The sequence below is a fragment of the Nothobranchius furzeri genome, chromosome 5, assembly GCF_043380555.1.
Source record: "Nothobranchius furzeri strain GRZ-AD chromosome 5, NfurGRZ-RIMD1, whole genome shotgun sequence".
Lineage (NCBI taxonomy): Eukaryota > Metazoa > Chordata > Actinopteri > Cyprinodontiformes > Nothobranchiidae > Nothobranchius > Nothobranchius furzeri.
This window is the reverse complement of record NC_091745.1, coordinates 14,022,733-14,044,454: the sequence shown is the minus strand read 5'-3', so window position 1 is coordinate 14,044,454 and position 21,722 is coordinate 14,022,733. Positions and strand designations below refer to the sequence as shown.

The 21,722-nt window shown below is 40.9% G+C and overlaps 1 protein-coding gene across 1 annotated transcript in view; it reads left to right on the top strand.

The window, feature by feature from the left end:
• Window positions 1-4,989: 4,989 nt before the first annotated feature.
• The window catches only part of mrc2 (mannose receptor, C-type 2), a 33,496-nt gene continuing 16,763 nt past the window's right edge, over window positions 4,990-21,722 (top strand). The window contains exons 1-4 of the mRNA XM_015948880.3: window positions 4,990-5,177; window positions 12,243-12,641; window positions 16,676-16,849; window positions 16,934-17,098. Coding sequence (XP_015804366.3) covers window positions 5,051-5,177; window positions 12,243-12,641; window positions 16,676-16,849; window positions 16,934-17,098 — 865 coding nt within the window. The 5' untranslated portion in view covers window positions 4,990-5,050. The remainder of the gene's footprint in view (window positions 5,178-12,242; window positions 12,642-16,675; window positions 16,850-16,933; window positions 17,099-21,722) is intronic.

Sequence of the window (21,722 nt, the reverse complement as noted above, 5' to 3'; positions counted from 1 at the left end):
ATTAAAATAACAACACAGACTTGAATTCTGATCCTTGTAGGGGTAGAGTTAAGTCTGCTCCTTAAGCCTGGGCTGGAAAGTTAGATTTAGTTCTTGGTTTATAAATAAACATGTTTCTATAATGTGGCAAATGGAAGATGCATCTACTGTTAAGAGCTCAAATAATGAGGTACCAAAGTTTACCTACTGGTGAAGCTGAGGAGTAAATCAGTTGTGTTCAAACATTAAATGCATTTTCTCAGCAGTGGCTTTGTTCTTTAAAAATGGAAACCAGCAACCCATAATTGTAATTTCAAAGCACTTTAAAAAGCAGCGACTCGTATCGGCTTCAGTTTAGTCCATTGTCAAGTTTATTCATAAGGAACTTTACCAGACAGCATGGCGGCTGGCCAAAGCGCTGTACGAAACGGTTAAAATAGCACGGTAATTAAAATTCTGAAAAATGATACGCACAACAGGAAATGAATTTGAGGCGGTACAATATGGAGCACTACAGAAATACATTCTCACAGCCAAGAAAATAAAATATTAAACATCAGAAACCAAAAGCCGAAATAAAAAGTGAGCCTTCGCTGTTGATTTAAAAGTTGGAAAATAATGAAAGTAAAATGCCAATTAAAGCTGTTATGACTAATCTGCAAACAAGCTTTTAGTCACATACACGGGAAACTCATTGCACCATGGTTCTGCCGGAACCGGAAACCCACGATGCCGAAGAAAACGAGAATGTAACAGTTGCCATTTTCCACCAGTTTCTCTCTGATATTATTGAGCGGAGAACCTCACACACACCAGTAGTGTTCTGTTGCTAAACACAAGTGTGATGAATGGAGGGCCCAGGGAGGTGTAGTGGTTCGCGAGACTGAAGACCGGATGGGCCAGTAGTTGCTTTCAGTCCAAAACATGCAACTGGCGGAGGTTTTTAGAGGAATGTGAGAGAACTACTTCATTAATTGTTTTTAGCTTATTTTTTTATTTTTTGGTAACGCTTCCTTTTAGTCCTCTAATTACTAAGTACTTACATAGTAAGTTAAAGTGTATTATTGTTTCTGAGTTCCTAAACAGTTATTACCGTGTAACTCAGGTTCAATACTAGTTTTTATTTTTACTAATCGTTTCCAGTAAATACTGCTTTTCACAATAGTTGCACTTTATTACATTTATACACTTTAATTACACAATAATACACTTTTACTTACTATGTAATTGCCATGTAAGTACTTAGTAATTTTGGGACTGTAAAAGGAAGCACTGTCTTTTATTTAATTTTTTATGTTCACAATATATTTACAGCTATATTGTGTTAGAAGGTTGTTAAGCATAAAAAAAAAAGTTTTAAGCTAGTTTGTTTTCCAAATTTGCAGCAAATGGCAACAAATCTTCATTTGAACAGTATCCTCCATCCTGAGCAAGCACAGCGCCACAGCAGGAAAAGCTCATTTGTCCCCAGGACGAAACCATCCTAAACGCCAGATGTGGTCTTATTTATGTTTACTGGACTATGCTAAGAATTTCTATGTCACTTATTTTTCTACATGTGCGAGTTTTTCCTCTTTGTTGAAATTGTGTTAAATGTATACTGAATCACAAGTCCCAAAGGCTGAAATGAATGATCAGTACCCTAAATGCTGACAACAATAACATAACCTTCCTTGTAAGATTTTACCCCAAGGCCACACACACCAATCAGTTACAGTGGGGTGTGAAAGTTTTGTCAGCCTTGTTAATCTTCGTGATTTTTCTGGGCAAGTCGTCGGTTGTTACTATAAAATTTTCAGATATATATATATATATATATATTATATATAGCATTCATCATCCCCGTCGAGTGTGAAGTGGCTGGGATAAGAATCAACTTTTCTAAATCCGAGACGATCTTGAATCAGAAAAGGGTAGATTGCCTTCTCCAGGTCAGGGAGGAGGTCCTGCCCCAAGTGGAGGAGTTTTAAGTATCCCGGGGTCTTGTTCACGAGTGAGGGAAAGATTGTGTGAGATCTACAGGTGGATCGGTGCTGCGTCTACAGAACTGTGGACGTTGTACGCTCTCGATTTACCAGTCGATCTACGTTCCAACCCTCACCTATGGCCATGAGCTTTGGGTAGTGACCGAAAGAATGAGATCGCGAATACAAGCGGCCAAAATGAGTTTTCTCTACAGAGTGGCTGGGCTCAGCCTTAGAGATAGGGTGAGAAGCTTCGTCATCTGGGAGGGGCTCGGAGTAGACCCGTTGCTCCTCCACATTGAGAGAAGCCAGTTGAGGTGACTCGGGCATCTAGTCAGGATGCCTTCTGGACACCCCCCTAGTGAGGTTTTCAGGGCACGTCCAACCAAGAGGAAACCCAAGGGAGGACACGCTGGAGGTACTATGTCTCTCGACTGGCCAGGGAATGCCTAGAGGAGCTGGTCCAAGTGGCTGTTTTATAAGGCGGACAATTACTGTAATATTACTACCAAACGAGGTGGAACAGACTCTGCAAAATTTGCACAATGCCATTCCAGCATGGTGCGTCCGTAGGACACACCGTTGCGGTAATATTACGCCAATTTGCCAGCACGGTGTGTCTTGCACAAAGGGCTTTAGGCCATACGCAAACAGTGAGAACAGAGGGTTACCAATCTTCTCCTTTAATAGAAAGGGTCGATACTGGGCCCAACCTTATTTAAAATCTACATTAATAACATTGTTCATGCTGTTGACGGTTCTCATTTACATTTATATGTGGATGACACCATTTTATATGCATGCAGTTCTTCCTTGAATGCAGCTTTGTCCTCTTTGCAGTACAACTTTAATTGTCTTCAACATGCCTTCTCCAACCTTCATCTTCATTTAAACACAAGTAAAATAAAGTTCATGATCTTCAACCATAATTTACCGCCATCAACCTGCCACCCTAGTGTTGTTTCCCTGTATGGTGCAGAACTACAACTTGTCAGTTCTTATAAGTATCTGGCTTGACAGCACACTTTCATTTGACATTCACATTAATTACTTTCTAAAGTCAAGTATTGGGTTTCTATGCCACAACAGGTCATCCTTTATTCATTCTGCAAAGCAAACCTTGGTCAAAAAGACAATCTTTCCATCTTAGATTATGGTGACATCACATCATTTATGGAACTGCTTCAAAAAAACGTCTTTATAAACTCAATGTCATTTATCACTCAGCAATCCATTTCATCACCAGTACCCCTTTCACTACTCATCATTGAGATGTGTACTCACTCATTAACTGGCCATCACTCCATTCCTGCAGGTTGATACATTGGTGTAAAAACAATCATCGGTAGAACACCGTCATATCTTCGCTCATTACTCATCACTTCCAATAACGAGTGCAATTTATGTTCCAGTAACTTAATCTCTATGGTTATTTCCAAAGCTTGCACCTCCTTTGGCCGCTCCTCATTGCAGTTTGCTGCTTCCACCGACTGGAATGAGCTGCAAAATCACTGAAGATCACTGCCTACATCCCATCATCTACTTTCAATAATTCATTGCAATCAATAGTTTCTGATCAATGTGCTTCTGAATACTTAAAGACTGTTTTAAAACAAGTCTGTTTTGATTGTCTGTACATATTATATATGAGAACAGCCATTTGTCTTTATGTGTAACTGTTTTATCTTATTTGGATCTTGTATGTTTTGCTTTGGTGTAAATCTAACTGTGTGTTTGTTGCTGCTGCCTCTTGGCCAGATCATCATTGTAAATGAGAATGAGTTCTCAATTGATTCATCTGGATAAATAAAGGTTAAATAAAACAAATAAATAAAATAACAAGGGGCGTTATGTAGGAAAAAGAACACTGCTTTCCAAGATAAACACCTGCTACCTACAGTAAAACATGGTGGTGGTTCCATCATGCTGTGGGCTGTGTGGCCATTGCAGGGACTGGGAATCTTGTTAAAGTTGAGGGACGCATGGATTCCACTCAATGTCAGCAAATTCTGGAGACCAACTTCCAGGAATCAATGAAAAAGCTAAAGCTGCACCGGGGCTGGATCTTTCAACAAGACAACGACCCTAAACACTGGTCAACATCTACTAAGGTATTCATGCAGAGGAACAAGTAGAACGTTGTGGAATGGCCATCTCAGTCCCCAGACCTGAATATTATTGAACATCTGTGGTGTGAGTTAAGAGATGTCTATGTTCGAAGCCTTCAGACCTGAATGAACTAGAGATGTTTAGTAAAGAAGAATGGTCCAGAATACCTTCAGCCAGAATCCAGACTCTCATTAGAAGCTATAGGAAGAGTTTAGAGGCCTTCATTTCTGCAAAAGGAGGATCTAATACATACTGAGCTCATTTCTTTTTTATTTGCCTAATTTTGTTAAAACAATTATTGCACACTTTCCGTTAATCCACAAACTTTGTTTAACGTCTCAGATGTCACTGTGTGTGTCCTATACGACATAAGCTGATATTTTTTATTGTAAAAACCAACAATTAATAAAGAAAAATCATGAAGATTAACAAGGTTGCCCAAACTTTCGCATCCCACTGTAGTTTTTTATTCCTTTCCAACAAATACATGAGGTTCAGTTCAATGCATGTGATAAATAATAAGAGTTAAATAGCTTTTTTGTTTCTAAACGTTCTTTTTTTAAGTGAGATATTAGATAAGTGATGACGTAGGCTTTAAAAGGGCTAGTGAAACAAAGATGAGAAAAGTTTGTGTGGCTGCTGCGGGTTGACGTGGAGATCCCTGGAGGTCCTATATGGGAAACACACACACACACACACACACACACACACACACACACACACACACACACACACACACAACTTTGTGGACTCTGCTCCATTCATTCAGTCTGATCCGATAGAGGCGGACAGAGGGACGGAGCAGACCGTCAACAGCTCTCCATCAGCCGCGTCGCTGCTCCGGGTTCGCCTTCTCTCTCTCTCTCTCTCTCTCTCTCTCTCTCTCTCTCTCTCTCTCTCTCTCTCTCTCTCTCTCTCTCTCTCTCTCTCTCTCTCTCTCTCTCTCTTGTTTTTTCCTTCCCTCTCGTTTCGACTTGTTTTCGTCCGTGCGTGTGAGCATGCAAAGCAACGATCGACACCGAAGCCAGACTCCAGGAGCATCATGGACAAATCTGACACTTCTGTTTTACAAATGCACTTTATATTTATTCATCTTTGGTCTGGAACTGAAGCACGGCGCTGCGGGTGAGCGAAAACCAACACTTTTACTTCTCTTCACTGCTGTAGAAGTCGATGGATCTGGAAGAAAATGAACTTTTATGTGCACGTCTTTGTTTTGGGGGAGGCTTATGGAAAGCCAAGTTTTAATTTTTTATTTGGAGTGGCGGAAAGCTGCGACCTAAAGTCCGAGCAGTGAGTGGAACCAGATGTGGAGACAGGCGAGGGGAGGAGGGAGGCAGCGGCAGGCAGCCTCGCGTTACTGGTGAAGTTTAGGGGAAAGGCAGACTTCAGTGTTTTCCTGTTCTGTCTTTGTTTCAGATGTCTTTGTCTTTTTTAGGGATGGGGTGGGGGGTGCAGACCGTGGAGCTTCAGTTGTTGGCCTGCGGGCTGATGTGACCTTTGCATCCGGTTACAGGCTGCAATTAACAGGCTGGTCCGTCCAGGCCATCCGAACACATGGAAGCCACATAAACAGCACTTTCTGACACATTTGGACCGAATCAAACACATTAAGGCAGGTTTAACAAAGGGGATTTCTCTACCCTGCTTTTATCTTGGTGGTTCACCTACTCCTGCTTTATGGCAGTCAAATTTTACACGTATGCTTCTGAAATCAGCAGATTTAGACTAGTTATGCACGCAGAATTTCTAAATGTCTTGCTTTATCTACAGTGCAAATATATATATATATATATATATATATATATATATATATATATATATATATATATATATATATATATATACTCACTGGCCACTTTATTGGGTACATCTTGCTAGTAACGGGTTGGACCCCTCTTTGCCTTCTGAACTGTCTTAATCCTCAGTGGCATTGATTCAACCCCAAGTATAAACATTCCTCTGAGATTTTGGTCCATACTGACATGAAAGCATCCATGATGTGAATCTCCCGTTCCACTACATCCCAAAGGAGCTCTACTGGATTGAGATCTGGTGACTATGGAGGCCATTTGAGTTCTACAGTGAACTCATTGTCCTGTTCAAGAAGCCTGTCTGAGACGATGTGAGCTTTATGGGGCATTATCCTGCTGGAAGTAGCCATCAGAAGATGGGTACGCTGTGGTCATAAAATTTCTATTTTTATGTTATAAACACACACCACACACAATTACGCTTCTGAGGTTAATCACTGTCACATGACTAAACAATTACACATCATCACCTCCTTCACACTATGAAACAAATACACAAATGGGAAACATATTGGTTGTTAATGTCGGCCCAGTTCGACCGATACATATACTGATGTCAATATATCATCCCTAATTTATACTATTTAGATTTAATGAAGATGTGACTGAACATTTAAATTCAACTTGACACATTTAGATTTGATTCAAAATATCATCTTTTTGGATTTATTTGAACAGAATGTTGTAAATTCCTATATTATTGCAACAAATCTGTAAGCTTTAATAGTTTTATATCTTAATGCTTAATAATATGGTGATGAGGTGCTAAACATGAACACTCAACTGTTGATTTCTCAGCATTGTTTTACAGTCTGATTATGGTCAGGACATTTAAGTGGAGGGGCTAACGTGGTGTTGGATTTAAAAAACAACGTCCGTCTTTTATCAGTCCATGGTTCATATCTCAAAGAAAACAAATCTAAGCACGTCTCCCTCCTAACACGTAAACTCGGGTTGTGATAGATTAGTCAGTTTCATGCTGCAAGTAAACCCTGAGACACTTTACCTTTCCTTTTTTAGGTTTCTTATATTTGACATCCACTTTTCCAGGTTCTGTGCTTCTGAGTGTGGCTGCAAATGCAAACACGCTTCATTTGCCAAAAGCCCTTCTCTCTCGCCCATGCCTCTAGGATGAGGTCAAATTTATCCACAAGAATTTCTCCAGAGGCCAGACCACCAGAAAACAAACGCAGCAGGCGGATCATTTTAAAATTTTTATTTATGGCATTATTTTTATCACACTGATTATTTACAGTTTCTGTTCCTGGGGACAGTCCCGCGATCCTGCATCAGTTTTTCTGAAATGAAACAAGACTAAAAATATTAATAATCCCATCGTGCCGTAACACTCTGGCATCACCAATGTGAGAAAAGCTAACGCTGAATTGAGGAGTTTTGGCGAAGCTGCCAGCTGCTCATGAATATGTTTCATCTTTGGTAGGAAACTTTCATCAGCGTTGAAATAAAAAGAGGTGACAGGGCCGAGGAAGAGGATGAGATCACAGCAGGAGGGCTGTTGTAGCATAGCTTTCACTGAGCTTGGAGGATTAAAGCGTATCTGGAAGGAGTTTTCTCACATCAAACAACCAGTCGTGTCCCGTCCTGAAGGAAAATCCAACTTCCTTTAAAAAAAATTCCCTCTTTTCTTCCTAAACTTCAGCTTTAGTTTGTCTGATTGTTTGGAAACTCAGCTTGTGTGAAAACTTATATTCTAGCAATTTAATAACCGATTGTTTTATAGAGATGCACCCAAACATCTGTGTAACAATCAGAATCTGTGAGTAATTATGATGACCGGGCAGTCTGAACCTCAGCAAATGCACTGTTGCCAAGCAGTAACAAATAACAATTCCAACATTCTTTCCCGTCCTTGAACTCACCATTGCTAAGTGCTCACATTACTTCCAGAATAATCTTTTTAAGTTATTAAAGAGCAAGTCACCCCCAAATCAACTTTTTTCCCCTGATAAACTAAATAAACGAGTGTCTAATCATGCTGCAGAAACGTGTAGTCCATGGTTTTGCACTTTAGTGCATTTTAGTTAAAATTTTAATTTTCTGCCTATAACTGTCAGTGTTGTGCCGTTGTCAGGTAAAAACTCTGCACTGCATTTGAATTTAAATCTGCCACCGCTATTAGCTAAGAGGTATACTATGATGTAAACTGGTACATTATGATGTCACAATGCTGTGGTGAGCCTGTGTGTGTGTGTATTTGTTAGCGGCTCCGCCCTCTGGGTCTGCCAGGCAACAGCATTTGTTGCATTTTTTAAACATGAAGAGAGAATGGAGTTAGACTCTGGTAGGGGGTGACTTGCTCTTTAAGAGAATGTATTACTTATAGCGCTTGTAAATTTACAAATTGACTTGAGAGTTTATACAACTGTTGTTGTATTGCTGTATTTATGTGCTGAATAGAAAATAGCAAGAGTCAATTAAATGTTCATTTTAATAATCATATCTAAGCCCTAATTTAAGATGTGATAAGATCAATGATAATAGAAATCCTGTAACTACACAAAAGTTTATTACTATGAAAAAACATTCAGTTAGTGAAGCTGAGGCGAGGATTTCAAATCAGTCACGTCTTTTTAGGTCTGTTAGAGGATGTTCATCGCATGGGCGTAATTCACGCGGGGTACGCGTGGGACATGGCCCCCCCTCAATTTATCGCCTGTTTATTCATTACGGAGACACGGGAGGCGTTGCGACACACCCCTGACTTTTCAAAGAACTTTACCTTTGTTCACATTTTCTTGTGGCTCTGGATCTTGCTGTCGGTAGAGGCGATGGTTTTGCTTCAGAAGCAGCTGACGTCTCTTTTTTCTTGTGCACTGGTGCTTTTAGTCAGCGGAACATAACATTAGTTTTCTGCTCCAGTCAACGCAGAAGCTTTTAACCGAATCTGTTGTGGTTTAAGTTTGAAGTAAACAAACTAAAAATAACAATAAATCATAAATAGTGTCAAAAGAAAAGCCTTTTCTCTAAGGTTTTGGGGCAGTGTGTGAAACCTAAACAAAACAGTGATTTAGGACAAAGCCCCACATTTAAATGGTTGTGCTGGTTTACTATTTGATACCAACAACGTTTTAAATTCAAAGCCAAGCACATCTGTAAGGGAATGAAAAATGGTAATTGACCTGTATTTGATATAGCACCATCTCTGGTTCTACAACCCCCCAAGACACTTTACAACACAATCAATCATTCACACAGACATATTCACATGCTGGTGATGAGCTACAATGTAGCTACAGCTGCCCTGGGGCGCACTGGCAGAAGCAAGGCTGCGGAAGGCAGGCACCACCGGGTTAAGTTTCTTGCCCAAGGGCACAACGACTGAGACAAACAGGGCTTGAACCTGCAACCCTTAGGTTTTTGGGTGGGCACCATTGCCCCAATGAATAAGGAAAATTGCTGATGACATCATGTGTGTTGAAGTAATTAGTGAAAAATTAATACATGAAATGTTTGCTCGTTATCTGTTAAACCGATGGAATTTGGCCATTTTTGTTTGCCAATGCCACCTACCTCTGGTGGCCATCTTGGATTGGGTTGACTACAAAAGTCAACCAGTTGTTTGTTCAATAATGACTTTCTGGAGGTTTTAGTCAAGTCTATCTAGTGGTTTATGAGGCGTTTAGCTAAAGATTACCAGTGTTGAGGAGTAACAGAATACTTGTACTGCCGCCACGTATTTAGAATACAAAGTATGAGTAACTGTATTTCATTACAGTTACTATTTTAAACATGGAATTTAGAATACAGTTACTGTCATAATACCATTGGAATAACTGTATGTTTTCCTAGCTTGGCGATCCATCCCATTTATGTGAATGTATGTAGTCTGGCCACGGTCCATTGACGGCTCTCGGTCGTGGGGCGGGACCTACGGCTGTCTTTCAAACTGTCTCCGTATGCTATTAAATAACAAACTCATCACCACTACAGATGTTGGTCAATGAGGCAGTCCACCCTGCTCTGTTAAAGAAGTATCTTTCTCTATCTGCTCTTCACTCAAAGAAAAGTCCAAGTCAAAATAGTTCAAAGACGCAAAGGCCGTTTTAAGCCGCCATCATATTTGGTTTTTCAGTAACATCCCGCCCACCAACTGAGTGCTGTGACTGGCCAACATAATAGAGCGGTGTGACTGGATCCGTAAAGATGCCAGTCACAGCCAACAGGGTGTTCCACTGCTGAAGAAGATGCAACATCCCGCCCACCAAACAGACGGAGCGCTGTGATTGGACTGGCACCAGACGTCTGGGACTGCTTTGGTTCCAGACTGGCAGCAATGCTGTGCTACGTTCAACACTTTTTCACTTTATTACAGAAACAGAAACATAATTTATTAACACTTTGATAAATAAACAAAAATTATAGAATAGTTTTATTAATTTTTTCCCAGTACATAATGTTTAGCATTAATATGACGTACGGGTGTAGCTACCAACACATGTAATAGACTTAAATGCTGTTTTTAAGGGGAAGTATTCTAAGTATTTAGAATACAGTATTAATATCAAGTAAAGTAAAGGGATGCACTATAAAATACGTTTTTAAATGGGTGTTCAGTGTTCTGTAACTAAATACATTTATAACGTATTCCATCCAACACTGTTGATCACACAGGCAAGAACATTATTGTCCCCCTCGTGGTACAAAATCATAAACATGTCTTATAAAAGTTGAGGGATTTTTCTTTGTTAGGCCCTCTGGAGTGAGAGTTACAACATAGTTGGAGGAAAAATATCTTGGTTCCTTTTCCAAAATTCCAGTATTTGTAGCCGACATCCTGCCTCAGTAGAGCTTTAATTTTTATTAGCTGCCTGTAAGGATGTGTGGGTAACACTCTGCAGGCATCTCAGAGTTACGAGGGAGTGAGAATACAGAAGATCACTGCCACACATTTTACTTTTGCAGACAAAGCTGTTAAAATCACCACAAACTCCCAAATGAGCCAGTTTCCTACAGATTCTAAAATAATTCAAGTCCTAGCTAAGAGATGCACAACGCCCACCATATTTCATGTCAGAGGTTTAAACTAAGATCTGTTGACAAATGACGGAATTAAATTTGTTTTGGACGAATCTTATTAGAAATCACATCATTTGTGAGATCTTGTGCAATCTTTTTGTGCTGTGTCATGGATGAATCTCAGCTATGACCACACTGACTGAGTTAGAGCTGCTTTAGAGTTTGTTGATCAGCCGTGGAAGCCATTTTGAATCAGGTTCACTCCAAAAGGGAATCATTAGTAGATAAACACCCAGTAATGACTTTCCGATAAAAGTCCTCCCAGTGCTGCTTGAGGTATTTTGCTAAAAGTCAAACAACCACGTACACAGATTTGCTTGCTTTTTGCCATTTTGTTAGGTGAAGAAAACTAAATTTAAAAACAAACGTCACCTGAAAATGTGTCAAACCTTTTGCATTCTGAGGAGTTTTCATAAACCTTGAAATAAAATGGTTTGTAAAAAAAAAATCAAAAAAATAAAATCTGTGTTTTCCGTCAGTGTTTGGTTTTAGGAATTATGTGCCTAAAACAAGCCGTTTCACAAAGTCCCTGTTAGTGATGTCACAAATGAGGAAAGTAGAATAGAACCACCTCTCATGTACAAGAAAGATCAGCTTCTGGAGGAGCAGTGTCTCTACTACAAACTCCTCCCACATATCAGAGCTTCTCAGCTTATAGCAGCTTGAGTTGGACAACAGCAGCTCAGGAGGTAGAGCGGGTTGCCCAGTAATTGGAAGGTTGCAAGTTCAATCCCGGCCCAGACCAGAGAATGCTGCTGTTGAGTCCTTGGGCAAGACACTTAACCCGCTTTGCCTGCTGGTGTTGGCTGGAGGGACCAGTGGTGCCAGTGTTTAGCAGGCCTCACCTCTGTGCCCGAGGGCAGCTGTGGCCACATCGTAGCTCATCCCCACCAGTGTGTGAGTGTGTGTGTAAATGGGTTAATGGTTGTGTAATGAAGCGCCTTGGTTTTTTTTTAGAACACTAAGAAGGCACTATACAAATACAGAGCCCTGACCTGGCTCACTCTGGAAGGTACTGAAAATGTCAAGAATAAAAGTTCTGAAATTGTTGCATGTGAGCGCGAATTAGTGCAAAGAACATCATAACCATGTTTTTTATCGAGCATAAAACTAGTGTGATTTGAAAAAAAAAAGGTCATTATATGTTGCCTTCAAGTTGTTTTCTGATCCTTTAGAGGATTATTTTACTTTTGGGACATCCATGACTGAAACTAGTTCACCCCACCAGGACCTCCATCACTGGGGACATCGATTAGATCCCTGACCTCCTAACTGTTGACATGAAACTCTATTCTCATCAGTGTTATTGACAGCAGCTGTTGTTTCCCTCTCTCTACAGCACCACCGGAGTCTGATGACTTTGCTTTTTACTTAGAGGACTTCAGCAGGTGCCTGGGGGTGCAGGATAAATCTTTAAGCCTGACAACCTCATGTGAAGACCCCCATCAGCGCTGGAAGTGGGTGAGCCGGGGTCGCCTCTTCAATCTAGGCTCCTCCACGTGCCTGGGTGTGACCACTGGGAACATCAACTTCAGTTTGGTCAATCCTCCTTTGGGTGTGTACCCGTGCGACCGAGAGCCCCCACGGGTGCAGTGGACCTGGAACTGTGCCGAGGTTCTGGATAAACTCAACAGTCTCATTCGGTCACCTGGGAACGTCTCCATTCCCTCGACGCCCAACAAATCCAAATGGAGATTATTTGGAGAAGACCAGGACCTGTGCTCCAAACCATATCGAGGTAGGTACAACTGGAATGAAACACATCTAAAATGTTTCATATTGACAAGCGATGGGATTTTCATCTAGGTTTATGACAAATATCTTTATAGAACAGTTTTAAATACACAAGTCCAGATTCCCATGAAGACCAGGACACGGCTAAATAAAAAAAAAACAAAAAAAAAAAAACAATACAACAAAGCAAAACAACAACATGGACAAATTTAGTTGCTCAGGAAACTACAATTACAGTATAATAATAATAGGTTAGATTTATATAGTGTTTTTCTAGGCACTCAAAGTGCTTAACATTACTCAGACATTCACACCCTGTCAGCGATGGTAAGATACGTAGCCACAGCCATCTGGGGAGGTCAGACAGAGGCGAGGCTTCCATTTCCCGCCATCGCCCACTCTGACCACCACCAACACAGGCGATTCTGGTGAAGTGTCCTGTCCAAAGAGACCCTGGTGGGAGTTGGGATCAGTCTCAGTCCTCCGATACCTGGGCAACCCGTTCTAATGCTTCATAAAAGTTCGAAATCAGCACATCCACAAACAATTTTACCCACTTTTAATGAAAATGATATTCTGATCTGTATTTGCACTTAGACCGGGCAGCCTTGCCTTCTTCCGTTGTTTAAAGTGAGGACAGGATGTCCGTGTTACTAGAGTCAGTGTTGTATGTTTGGAGCCAGAGTCATAGCTAATTACCAAACATATTAAAAAATCTGCATGAGAGGTCAATAAGGCCTTAAAAAATCCTTCAAGGATTGCTTTGGATTCCCATCCTGGGTCCAGATTAAACCAATCAGAGAGAAAAATGGAGCTCACCGCAAGGTTTTCTTATTTCAGCCTTTTTTATGATAGAAGGGAACCTGAATGTTTACAATCTAGCAAACAAAGCTGAGCTGCTGGAATATTTAGCATCAGGTATGGCATAAAGTCCCCCAACACAGTGAAAGACTAGCAGAAAGCATGTGGAGGTGCACAAAAGCTGTGATTAAAACCTCTAATAAAGTCCTTTCACATTTAAATGGTGTTGTAGGACATTATAGACATAATTCACTATAAGTGATGTGTTTTTTATTTAGTTCAAAGTAAAGCACCTGTTCACATTTGCTGTTTCAATCAATCATCAATCAATCAACCAATCAATCAATCAATCAATCAATCAATCAATCAATCAATCAATCAATCAATCAACCAACCAATCAATCAATCAATCAATCAATCAATCAATCAATCAATCAATCAATCAGTCAGTCAATCTTTATTTGTAGAGTGCCTTCCAGGAGCCCATGGCGCTGAACATAAAATACAGTAAAAACACAGACAGCAATAAAAAGGAGGTGAAAACAACATACAGACCTAAAAGCACCATACAAAATGTAAACAAGGAGCATGAAAGCATACAACCAGGTCACATAAAAGCCAAACGACAAAAATGACTCTTCAAACGACTTAAAAACCTGCAGGGAAGGTGACAGTTTAATATCAAGTGGAAGCTCATTCCAGAGAGAAGGAGCCAAGACCGAGAAAGCGCGATTACCTCTAGACCTGCACCTAGTTTGTAGGACAGTCAGGAGCTCCAGATCAGCTGAACGTAGAGTCCGTGAGTATGCCTTTTTATTAATGCTGCCAAGTATGGTGGAGCACCATCGTAAAGAGACCGGAAGACAGCACGTAATGTTAAACTTAGCCCGAAAACCTACAGGGAGCCAATGTAATGAGGCCAGCACAGGAGTGATGTGTGTTGACCTCCTTGTCCCTGTCTGGCCACAAAGTTCTGAACCAACTGTAGACGTCTCAGTGCTGCCTGACTTAGCCCAACATATAAAGCATTGCACTAGGCAAGCCTGGATAAAACAAATGCGTGGAGCACAGACTCCATATGCGCACGAGACAACAAGGGCTTGATTCTGGTAAGCCACTAGACATCACCACATCTTACGCCTTTCTCAGTTCCTAATTGTATTCATTTATTCATTATTATTATTCATTACTTTTACTGCAACCATCCAACTATCTTCCTGTTAAATAAAGTATATCTCATTAACAGTGCTTGACTTAATTATTTTTTAGCTAATTTCAAACACAAAAGAAACACCTGTCATGTTTCAGTTCAACACTCCTCCTGAACCTTTGTCGTTCTGGTGGGAGCATCAACTCTGAGACCGTCAACGTGAACTCTAATGGGCCATTCCCATCTGTACCGGGTCGGCCCGGGCCGGGTAGCCCCAGTCGGCCCCAGCCTGGCCCGGTTGATTCCACACATCCTTGTCTTAAGCCCATGTGGGCTGATTCTACCCACCAATCAGAGGCTTGCTCTAATGGAAGGTGTGAGTTTGCTGTCAGCAGTGGGTGTGTTGGCCCTGGTCGGCCTGAAGCAGACCCCCTCGAGGAGAGGGCTGAGAATGAGCCTTGGTTGGCCCGGAAAAATACCAGGCCACCCAGATATGTAAACAACCTACGCTACCCGGCCCGGGCCGACCCGGTACAGATGGGAATGGCCCGTTAGTAATAGGTAACAGGTCTAACTAGCCGTGGGTCAGAATTACCGCTTAATGTCCAGATGGAATTCATCCCGCGAGAAGTGTTGAACTTTACTGTTTACTGTTTTTTAAAGACACTTTATTAACTTTCCTCCTTGAATTGTTGCACCTGCAACAAGGCCGTAACGATCGACATCAGTGCTCGTGTGTGTTTCATTTTGTTGGAACTCTGCCATCACTAAGGTGAAAATCTAGAAACAGAAGCAAACCGATATTGATCCTTCCAATCGAGGGTTTGATCCTCAGTGTGTTGCAGATGTGCAGAGCATTTCCCCAGAGCCACACGTGGCCGTGCAGCGACCTGACCCAGAGAGCCGCTCCTTCGTGTGTTTCTGCCTCTGCGTGGTACACTCACTCACTGTTGTAGATGCCACAGCTGGATCCGATCAAAAGGGAGAGAAGAATGCGGCTTTCAGTGGATGTTTGAGGACAAGTGGCAGCCAGCCAGTGAGGACGCCAGGAAAAACACAGCCAGTGTTTGTAAACGGGCCTAAACACACAAAGTTGTCCTTTCCCTTGAGTGTGGTCGTTTTCAGATGTGATTTTCATTTTAGATTAAATCTAACATTGTGGTTTTTAAGCTTCTTTTCTGCCTTCGGTGCTGTTCTTACTGATGTTAAATGTCACGGTTGTTGGTAACGAGGGCTCAGTGGACTCAGGCTGCAGTTAGCACAAGACCAGTAATTCTCTCCTCACCTTTTTTTTTACTGTCGTCTCTCTTTTTGCTTTCATGTGGCAGAGAAGCTGAATACTTTGCCTTTAACTTTCCACCACTAATCTTTGCAAGTTTCTTTTTGAAGTCGACCCACTGCTGCAGAAGAATTCCTCTGGCTTCAGTAAGTGGTGGAGCAGAGAGGGAATTCCGGAAGGGGGCTCCAGAGAAATGCCCTCCCACATTTAACATTTCTAGCCCTCTGTCCACTGGAGCAACACTTCAGGTCCATCCTCGTGCTCTGTCACTCCCTTTGTGCTTCCATTTTTTTTGTAAGAGTGCCAAAGCCTTAGGATTAAAGCACCATTAGTACTATCCTGTTTCTGTTTGTTTTCGCACCCTTCATCATAAAAAAAGAGGAACTTTAAATCAGAATGTGGAACTGAATTGGGAAACAGTGGTCGGTGCTTTGACGTTGCTCAAAAGTGCACAAATTTGTGAGACATTTTGCCGTTGACTACTATGGGATTTTGGTGGAACAGGTGAGGAAGCCCCACCCCCTTTAGCTCAAGTATAAGTACTTCTAAGTACATTTTATTGAAATTCTTCAGTTTCCTTCATAATCCTGCTATACCGATGAGTCAGACTACCTTCGATTTCCTCCGTTTCATAGCTGATCAAGCATGTTTATTTTTCTAAAGAAGTATCTAATCTTCAGACTTCCTGTTTTGACTGTTGCATAATACTTTACTTTGTACCAATTTTGCACATGAACAAACATTTGCACTATTTAGCACAGCATGTAACACGCAGACGTTTAAAGTGTTTGTCCTGTTTGCTCACCAGAGATCTACACAATCCAGGGAAATTCTGATGGCCGACCCTGCCACCTGCCCTTCATGTACAATGGCAAGTGGTTTCATGAATGCACAGATGCAGGGCGTAACGATGGTCATCTCTGGTGTGCCACCAGCTATGACTATGACAGAGACCAGTACTGGGGATTCTGCCCCATTAAGAGTAAGTGTTCCCCTCACCTTTATGCTAATTTTATAGTTTTCTGTCGTGCTTTAAGCAGCTTTTTGTCCCTTTCTGTTGCTTCAGGCAGCAGCTGTGAGACATTCTGGGATACCCACCCACTGACCAACAGCTGTTATCAATTTAACATCCACGCCACACTGTCATGGAGCGAGGCCCGGATCAGCTGCCAGCAGCAGGGGGCAGACCTGCTAAGCATCACCAAGCTGCATGAGCAGGCCTACATCAGCGGTAAACCCAGATTACTCTCTGTTGTTTATTTCAGCCTTGCGTCATAGTAAATTGGAGAAAATAGCAACTGATAGTTTATTTACATGGCGCCAAGATTCACCAAGTTATCGCTTACATTTCACAGTACTTGTAAATAGGTCCCGTCCAACTACAAATTCACACACTTCAATGAAATTTCAATCAAATTTAAGGATGTTTCTTTTTTGTAATACAGATAATTGATTTTATTTTGGATTTCAGTGGTATGCAGGTAGACTGCTGGAAATAGGCAGCAAGCCGCCCGCAACCCTGCATGGACAAGCGGGTACTGATAATGGAGGGATGACAAAAGAAGTGTCACAAAATGTTCATAAACTCTAAACACTACAGACAATGTCTTGGTAGTAAATAATGAAAGTTAAACTACACAGGATGTAAAATGTAGTCCAGCCAACAGACGGTTTTCTGTTTTATATTTATACATTTGAAAAAGGAGCGATAAATGTAAGAATCTGTTCTCACCCTGCTGGTTGGATTTATCAGGGCCTCGTATCTTTACCCTGACAGTTAGGCATCTAACAGCGGCCTGGGTGTGTCTGGCCCACTCGCCACCTCCCCTTTCTCTCCACAAGATGCGTTTATACACAGTCGAAGGACGGGACTGGAGCTCCAACAATCTTCTTACTTCAGGATCTCTCCTGTTCTCTGCAGCATAGCCTGCATACCACACTGAGTAGCTCTGACAGAGGATGCTCTCCATCATGTAGATGTTTATGAGCAGAGTTGAGAAAAAGGCCAGCATGTTTTAATTTCCTAAATAGAAGACTCTTTTGGGCTCTCTTCGTCAGACTGGAGGCCTTCAAAGTCCAAATGAGGTCTGGGCGAGGTTTCCCAGAATTTGGTGGAGCCCACTGTTTTCACATCTGCCTCTTTAGTGAGGAGTGGGATCTGTGTGGCCCCAAGTGTTTGCTTAGTGTGGTGTTCAGGACCAGACTGTTCAAACACCACTCAGACAGATGTTGGACTTCCTGCCTCATCGTTGTCACTGGTTGGTTCTACCACAGTGGTGTCATCTGCAACCATTATGAAGGTAATAAAGAGAAGAATAGAAATACAGTCCTATTTGAAGAAGATAAAAATGGCTGGACTGAGCACACAGCCCTGTGGCATTCCTGTGTTCAGGAGTCTGGTGGACAATGTCCCTATCATGACTTCTAGAGCCCGTTGGTGAGGAAGATCCAAACTTGTGAATTAAGTGAAATTAAATATGTATAAAGATCAAATTAATCTAGGCTGATCAATGGGATGAATTTCCATGTGCTGATTAACAAACTAGGACTTAAAAAATGATAGAATTGGGATTTAAGGGGATTCTGAGCTCCTGGGTGTTGGTCTTCCAGGGGCTCCCATCCTCAGGGGGGCAGCTGGATGTCTGGGGCTCAGATCACCTCCATATCACAGGTCTTGTGGGGTTGGTCTGTGGCTTCCCACACGCACTACTGGACACTTCAGTGGAAAAACCTGCACATACACACATAGGTCCTTACTAGGTGTTCTCACAAGTTTGGACTCAGCTGTTTTCAGACACCTTGGGCTGTGGTTGACACTAAATACTCTGTGATTTAATAGTTTGAATGCTGTAAAGCATTCAAACTATGGTTTTCCTGTTTCTCTTTATCGTTTATTATTCTGCTTCCGTGCGTTTTTTGGCATTTAACTACTTCCACAATTCTTCAGCTATTTACACAATTTTGGTATCAAATCGTTCAGCTTCTTCAGCTTATGCCGGCTATGACTTTTGGTATTAAAATATTTTACACTTTTTCAGATATTTAGCTTTTTCTGCGATTTTTGTTCCCATTGGAATGCATGGGAAATCCTTCAAATCCTCCAATTTTTCACAAAATCCTTTCAGCTCTTTGAACTTTAACAAGTTGGGCTTACTTTAACCTAGAGATTTCATTAAAGCATTAAAGTGGTCACAAGACTTTCAGCTATTTCCGTGTGCCTCTGGCTGTTAGCATCTTCTATGGTTTGTCTACAATCGCAGTTTATGTTTTAGGTACATTTTAGAAACGTTCAGAAATTTCTCCTCATCCTGCAATGGGAAAACATAGGGGAGCTGACACGACTTTGTTCCACTTCAGGCACTCTCCTGAGAGAACCATAGGTCCAATCAAAATGAGACTTGCATGGGATGAGATTTGACGCATTACACTACATCACCCAACATGTTTCTGCTGTCACTTGCTGATATCGCTTTAGCTCTGCCCTCTTAGCAGATCAAACTCACTGGCTCATCGAGGAGATGCCGGCTATGAATTTTGGCATTAATATCTTGTATGTAGTTTTTCAGTGACTCAGCTTTCTCTGAGCTTGTGGCCCATTGGAACAAATTCAAAATCCTTCACCTGCTTAATCTTTCCCAAAAAAAAACCTTACAGCTGTTTTATCCCACTCAACAACTCAGGAAGCCGAGTGGTAAAATCTCTGGGCTTCCATGTAGGAGATCAGGATTCGATTCTCACTGGTGCCTAAAAGATATTTTCACTTTAGAAGTTTATTTTAGATCCTTCTTAGCAAAATAAACATAAGCTGGTGAATCTCATTTAATGATTCAACCTAAATACACTGTTTTACCCCCCACCCCCCACCTCCCCACATACCCTTTAAACTGGAATAATGCCTACAGAGAATGTTACAACTGGACCAGACTTGCTTTGTTTTATCACATTATATCACCCAACATATTCCTGTGGTGGCTTGTTTATACAACTTTAGCTCCGCCCCCTTACAGAAATGTTGCCCTGAATAACACATGCATCATCCTATTCACAATAAACTGCACACAATTGATTTTTCTGTACCAAAAATTTGATCAATGGGATTTTTGCTGAATCTGGAACAGCGCCCCCCTGGACACAATTAAACTTTCATTACTTCTACAAACAAGCTTGTAACTAAACAATGAGCGTCCTCACACATCATCACGAAATGCATTTGTGTGATTTATTGATAAAATCCTTTTAGCTCCGCCCCCTTAGTGTAATTTGGCTCTAGATAACACATACTACATCCGATTTACATCAAATTACAAAGACATGATCTTTTCAATCGAAACACCCCCCCCCCATCTCAATTTCATTTAAATTTCATAACAGACAGCACCCCCTACATACATTCAAAATATAGTAACTTCTGAAAACAAGGTCACAAATGATTTAAAGCTTCGTTGTGTCATCAAACAACACAGTACACAACACATTCATGTGATCATTTGTTAAAATTACTTTAGCTCCACCCGCTCGCAAATTGTTTGCTCTAAATAGTACCCGCTATGTTTCTTTCACTCCATACATCAAATGTATGATCTTAGTCAACCTTAGAACTGACAAGTGGGATTTTTTTATTTAAAGACAGCGCCCCCTTTATTGATTAAAACTTTATTCAATTCTACAAAAAAGTCACAAACCAAACTTGATATATCTGTTCACACACCATCAATTAACACATTTATGTGATCATTGGTTGATTTTGCTGTAGCTCCACCTCCTTACAATCACTTTCTGCAAATTTAGGTGTTTAGTGTTCTTTTCCACCCAGTCTTTGAACTACTTTAATAATGCTTTTGCTTTTTTACTTATGCTGTGCTCCTCTTAAACTGTGATTAGATTTTCTCATTTCAGTGAATCAAATTTTCTAAAACATTTTGAATCAGCTGAGCTCAGTTCCATCTAACTAACCTAAATGACATGTATTTACCTGTTTTGGTTTTAAGGTACGCTTTGACAATATTCAACCTCTTGTTTTAATCCAATCCAATCCAATCCAATTTTATTTATAAAGCGCATTCACAAGGCATTACAACCAAACAAGGCGCTGTACACTAAAAATGTTAGTAAATTAAACAGGCGGTATACAAACATGTCGAACACAGATAAAAGATAAAAAGGTAATACAGCAAAATTCCGAAAAACTCACAGCTAAAAATCAATAGGACACAGGGAGAATAAAAATGAGAAAAAACATTTTAAAAAAGAACCTCAATAGTACGGAAGTTGATATTGTAAAGTCCATTTTTGAACAATGCAGATGTAAGTGACGGTCATAATTATGTTGTATAAGCTAGGTTGAAGTAGTGAGTTTTCAAGTGTAATCAGTAAAGCAGTTCTATTGTTTACCTTTAAATCTTTACAGCTAAACATTATACTCTTGAAAATGAAACTCAAACTATTCTCCATGAAAATTCTTCTGTCTGAACGTTTCAGCTGTCAGCGCGTCTACGTTCACAGATTTCTGTTTTCTGCAGTTTAGATTTTTTCTCTCCATTCTTCACCTGCAGCTGTTGGGCTGTATTACTCTCAGTCATCTTTGCTCCTTTAATCTTTAAATACATTCAGCTGAGTTTAAGCTTCAGTTCAGCCGTTCAGCAGCTTCTGCAGTCTGTTGCGGCATGCAGCATTCAAACAGCATTTCTGCAAGAAATGCAATTCATCTAGTTATCGTGTGCTTTCCATTACATTATTATGATTATATATTCATTTGTGGTTTGTCACTGGGATATCTCGGTTCTGTTGTGTTATTTATTCTCTTTCTACAGGTCTTGTATTCTCTCGTTTTTATTGTTTTTCCCCATCTATCTTCC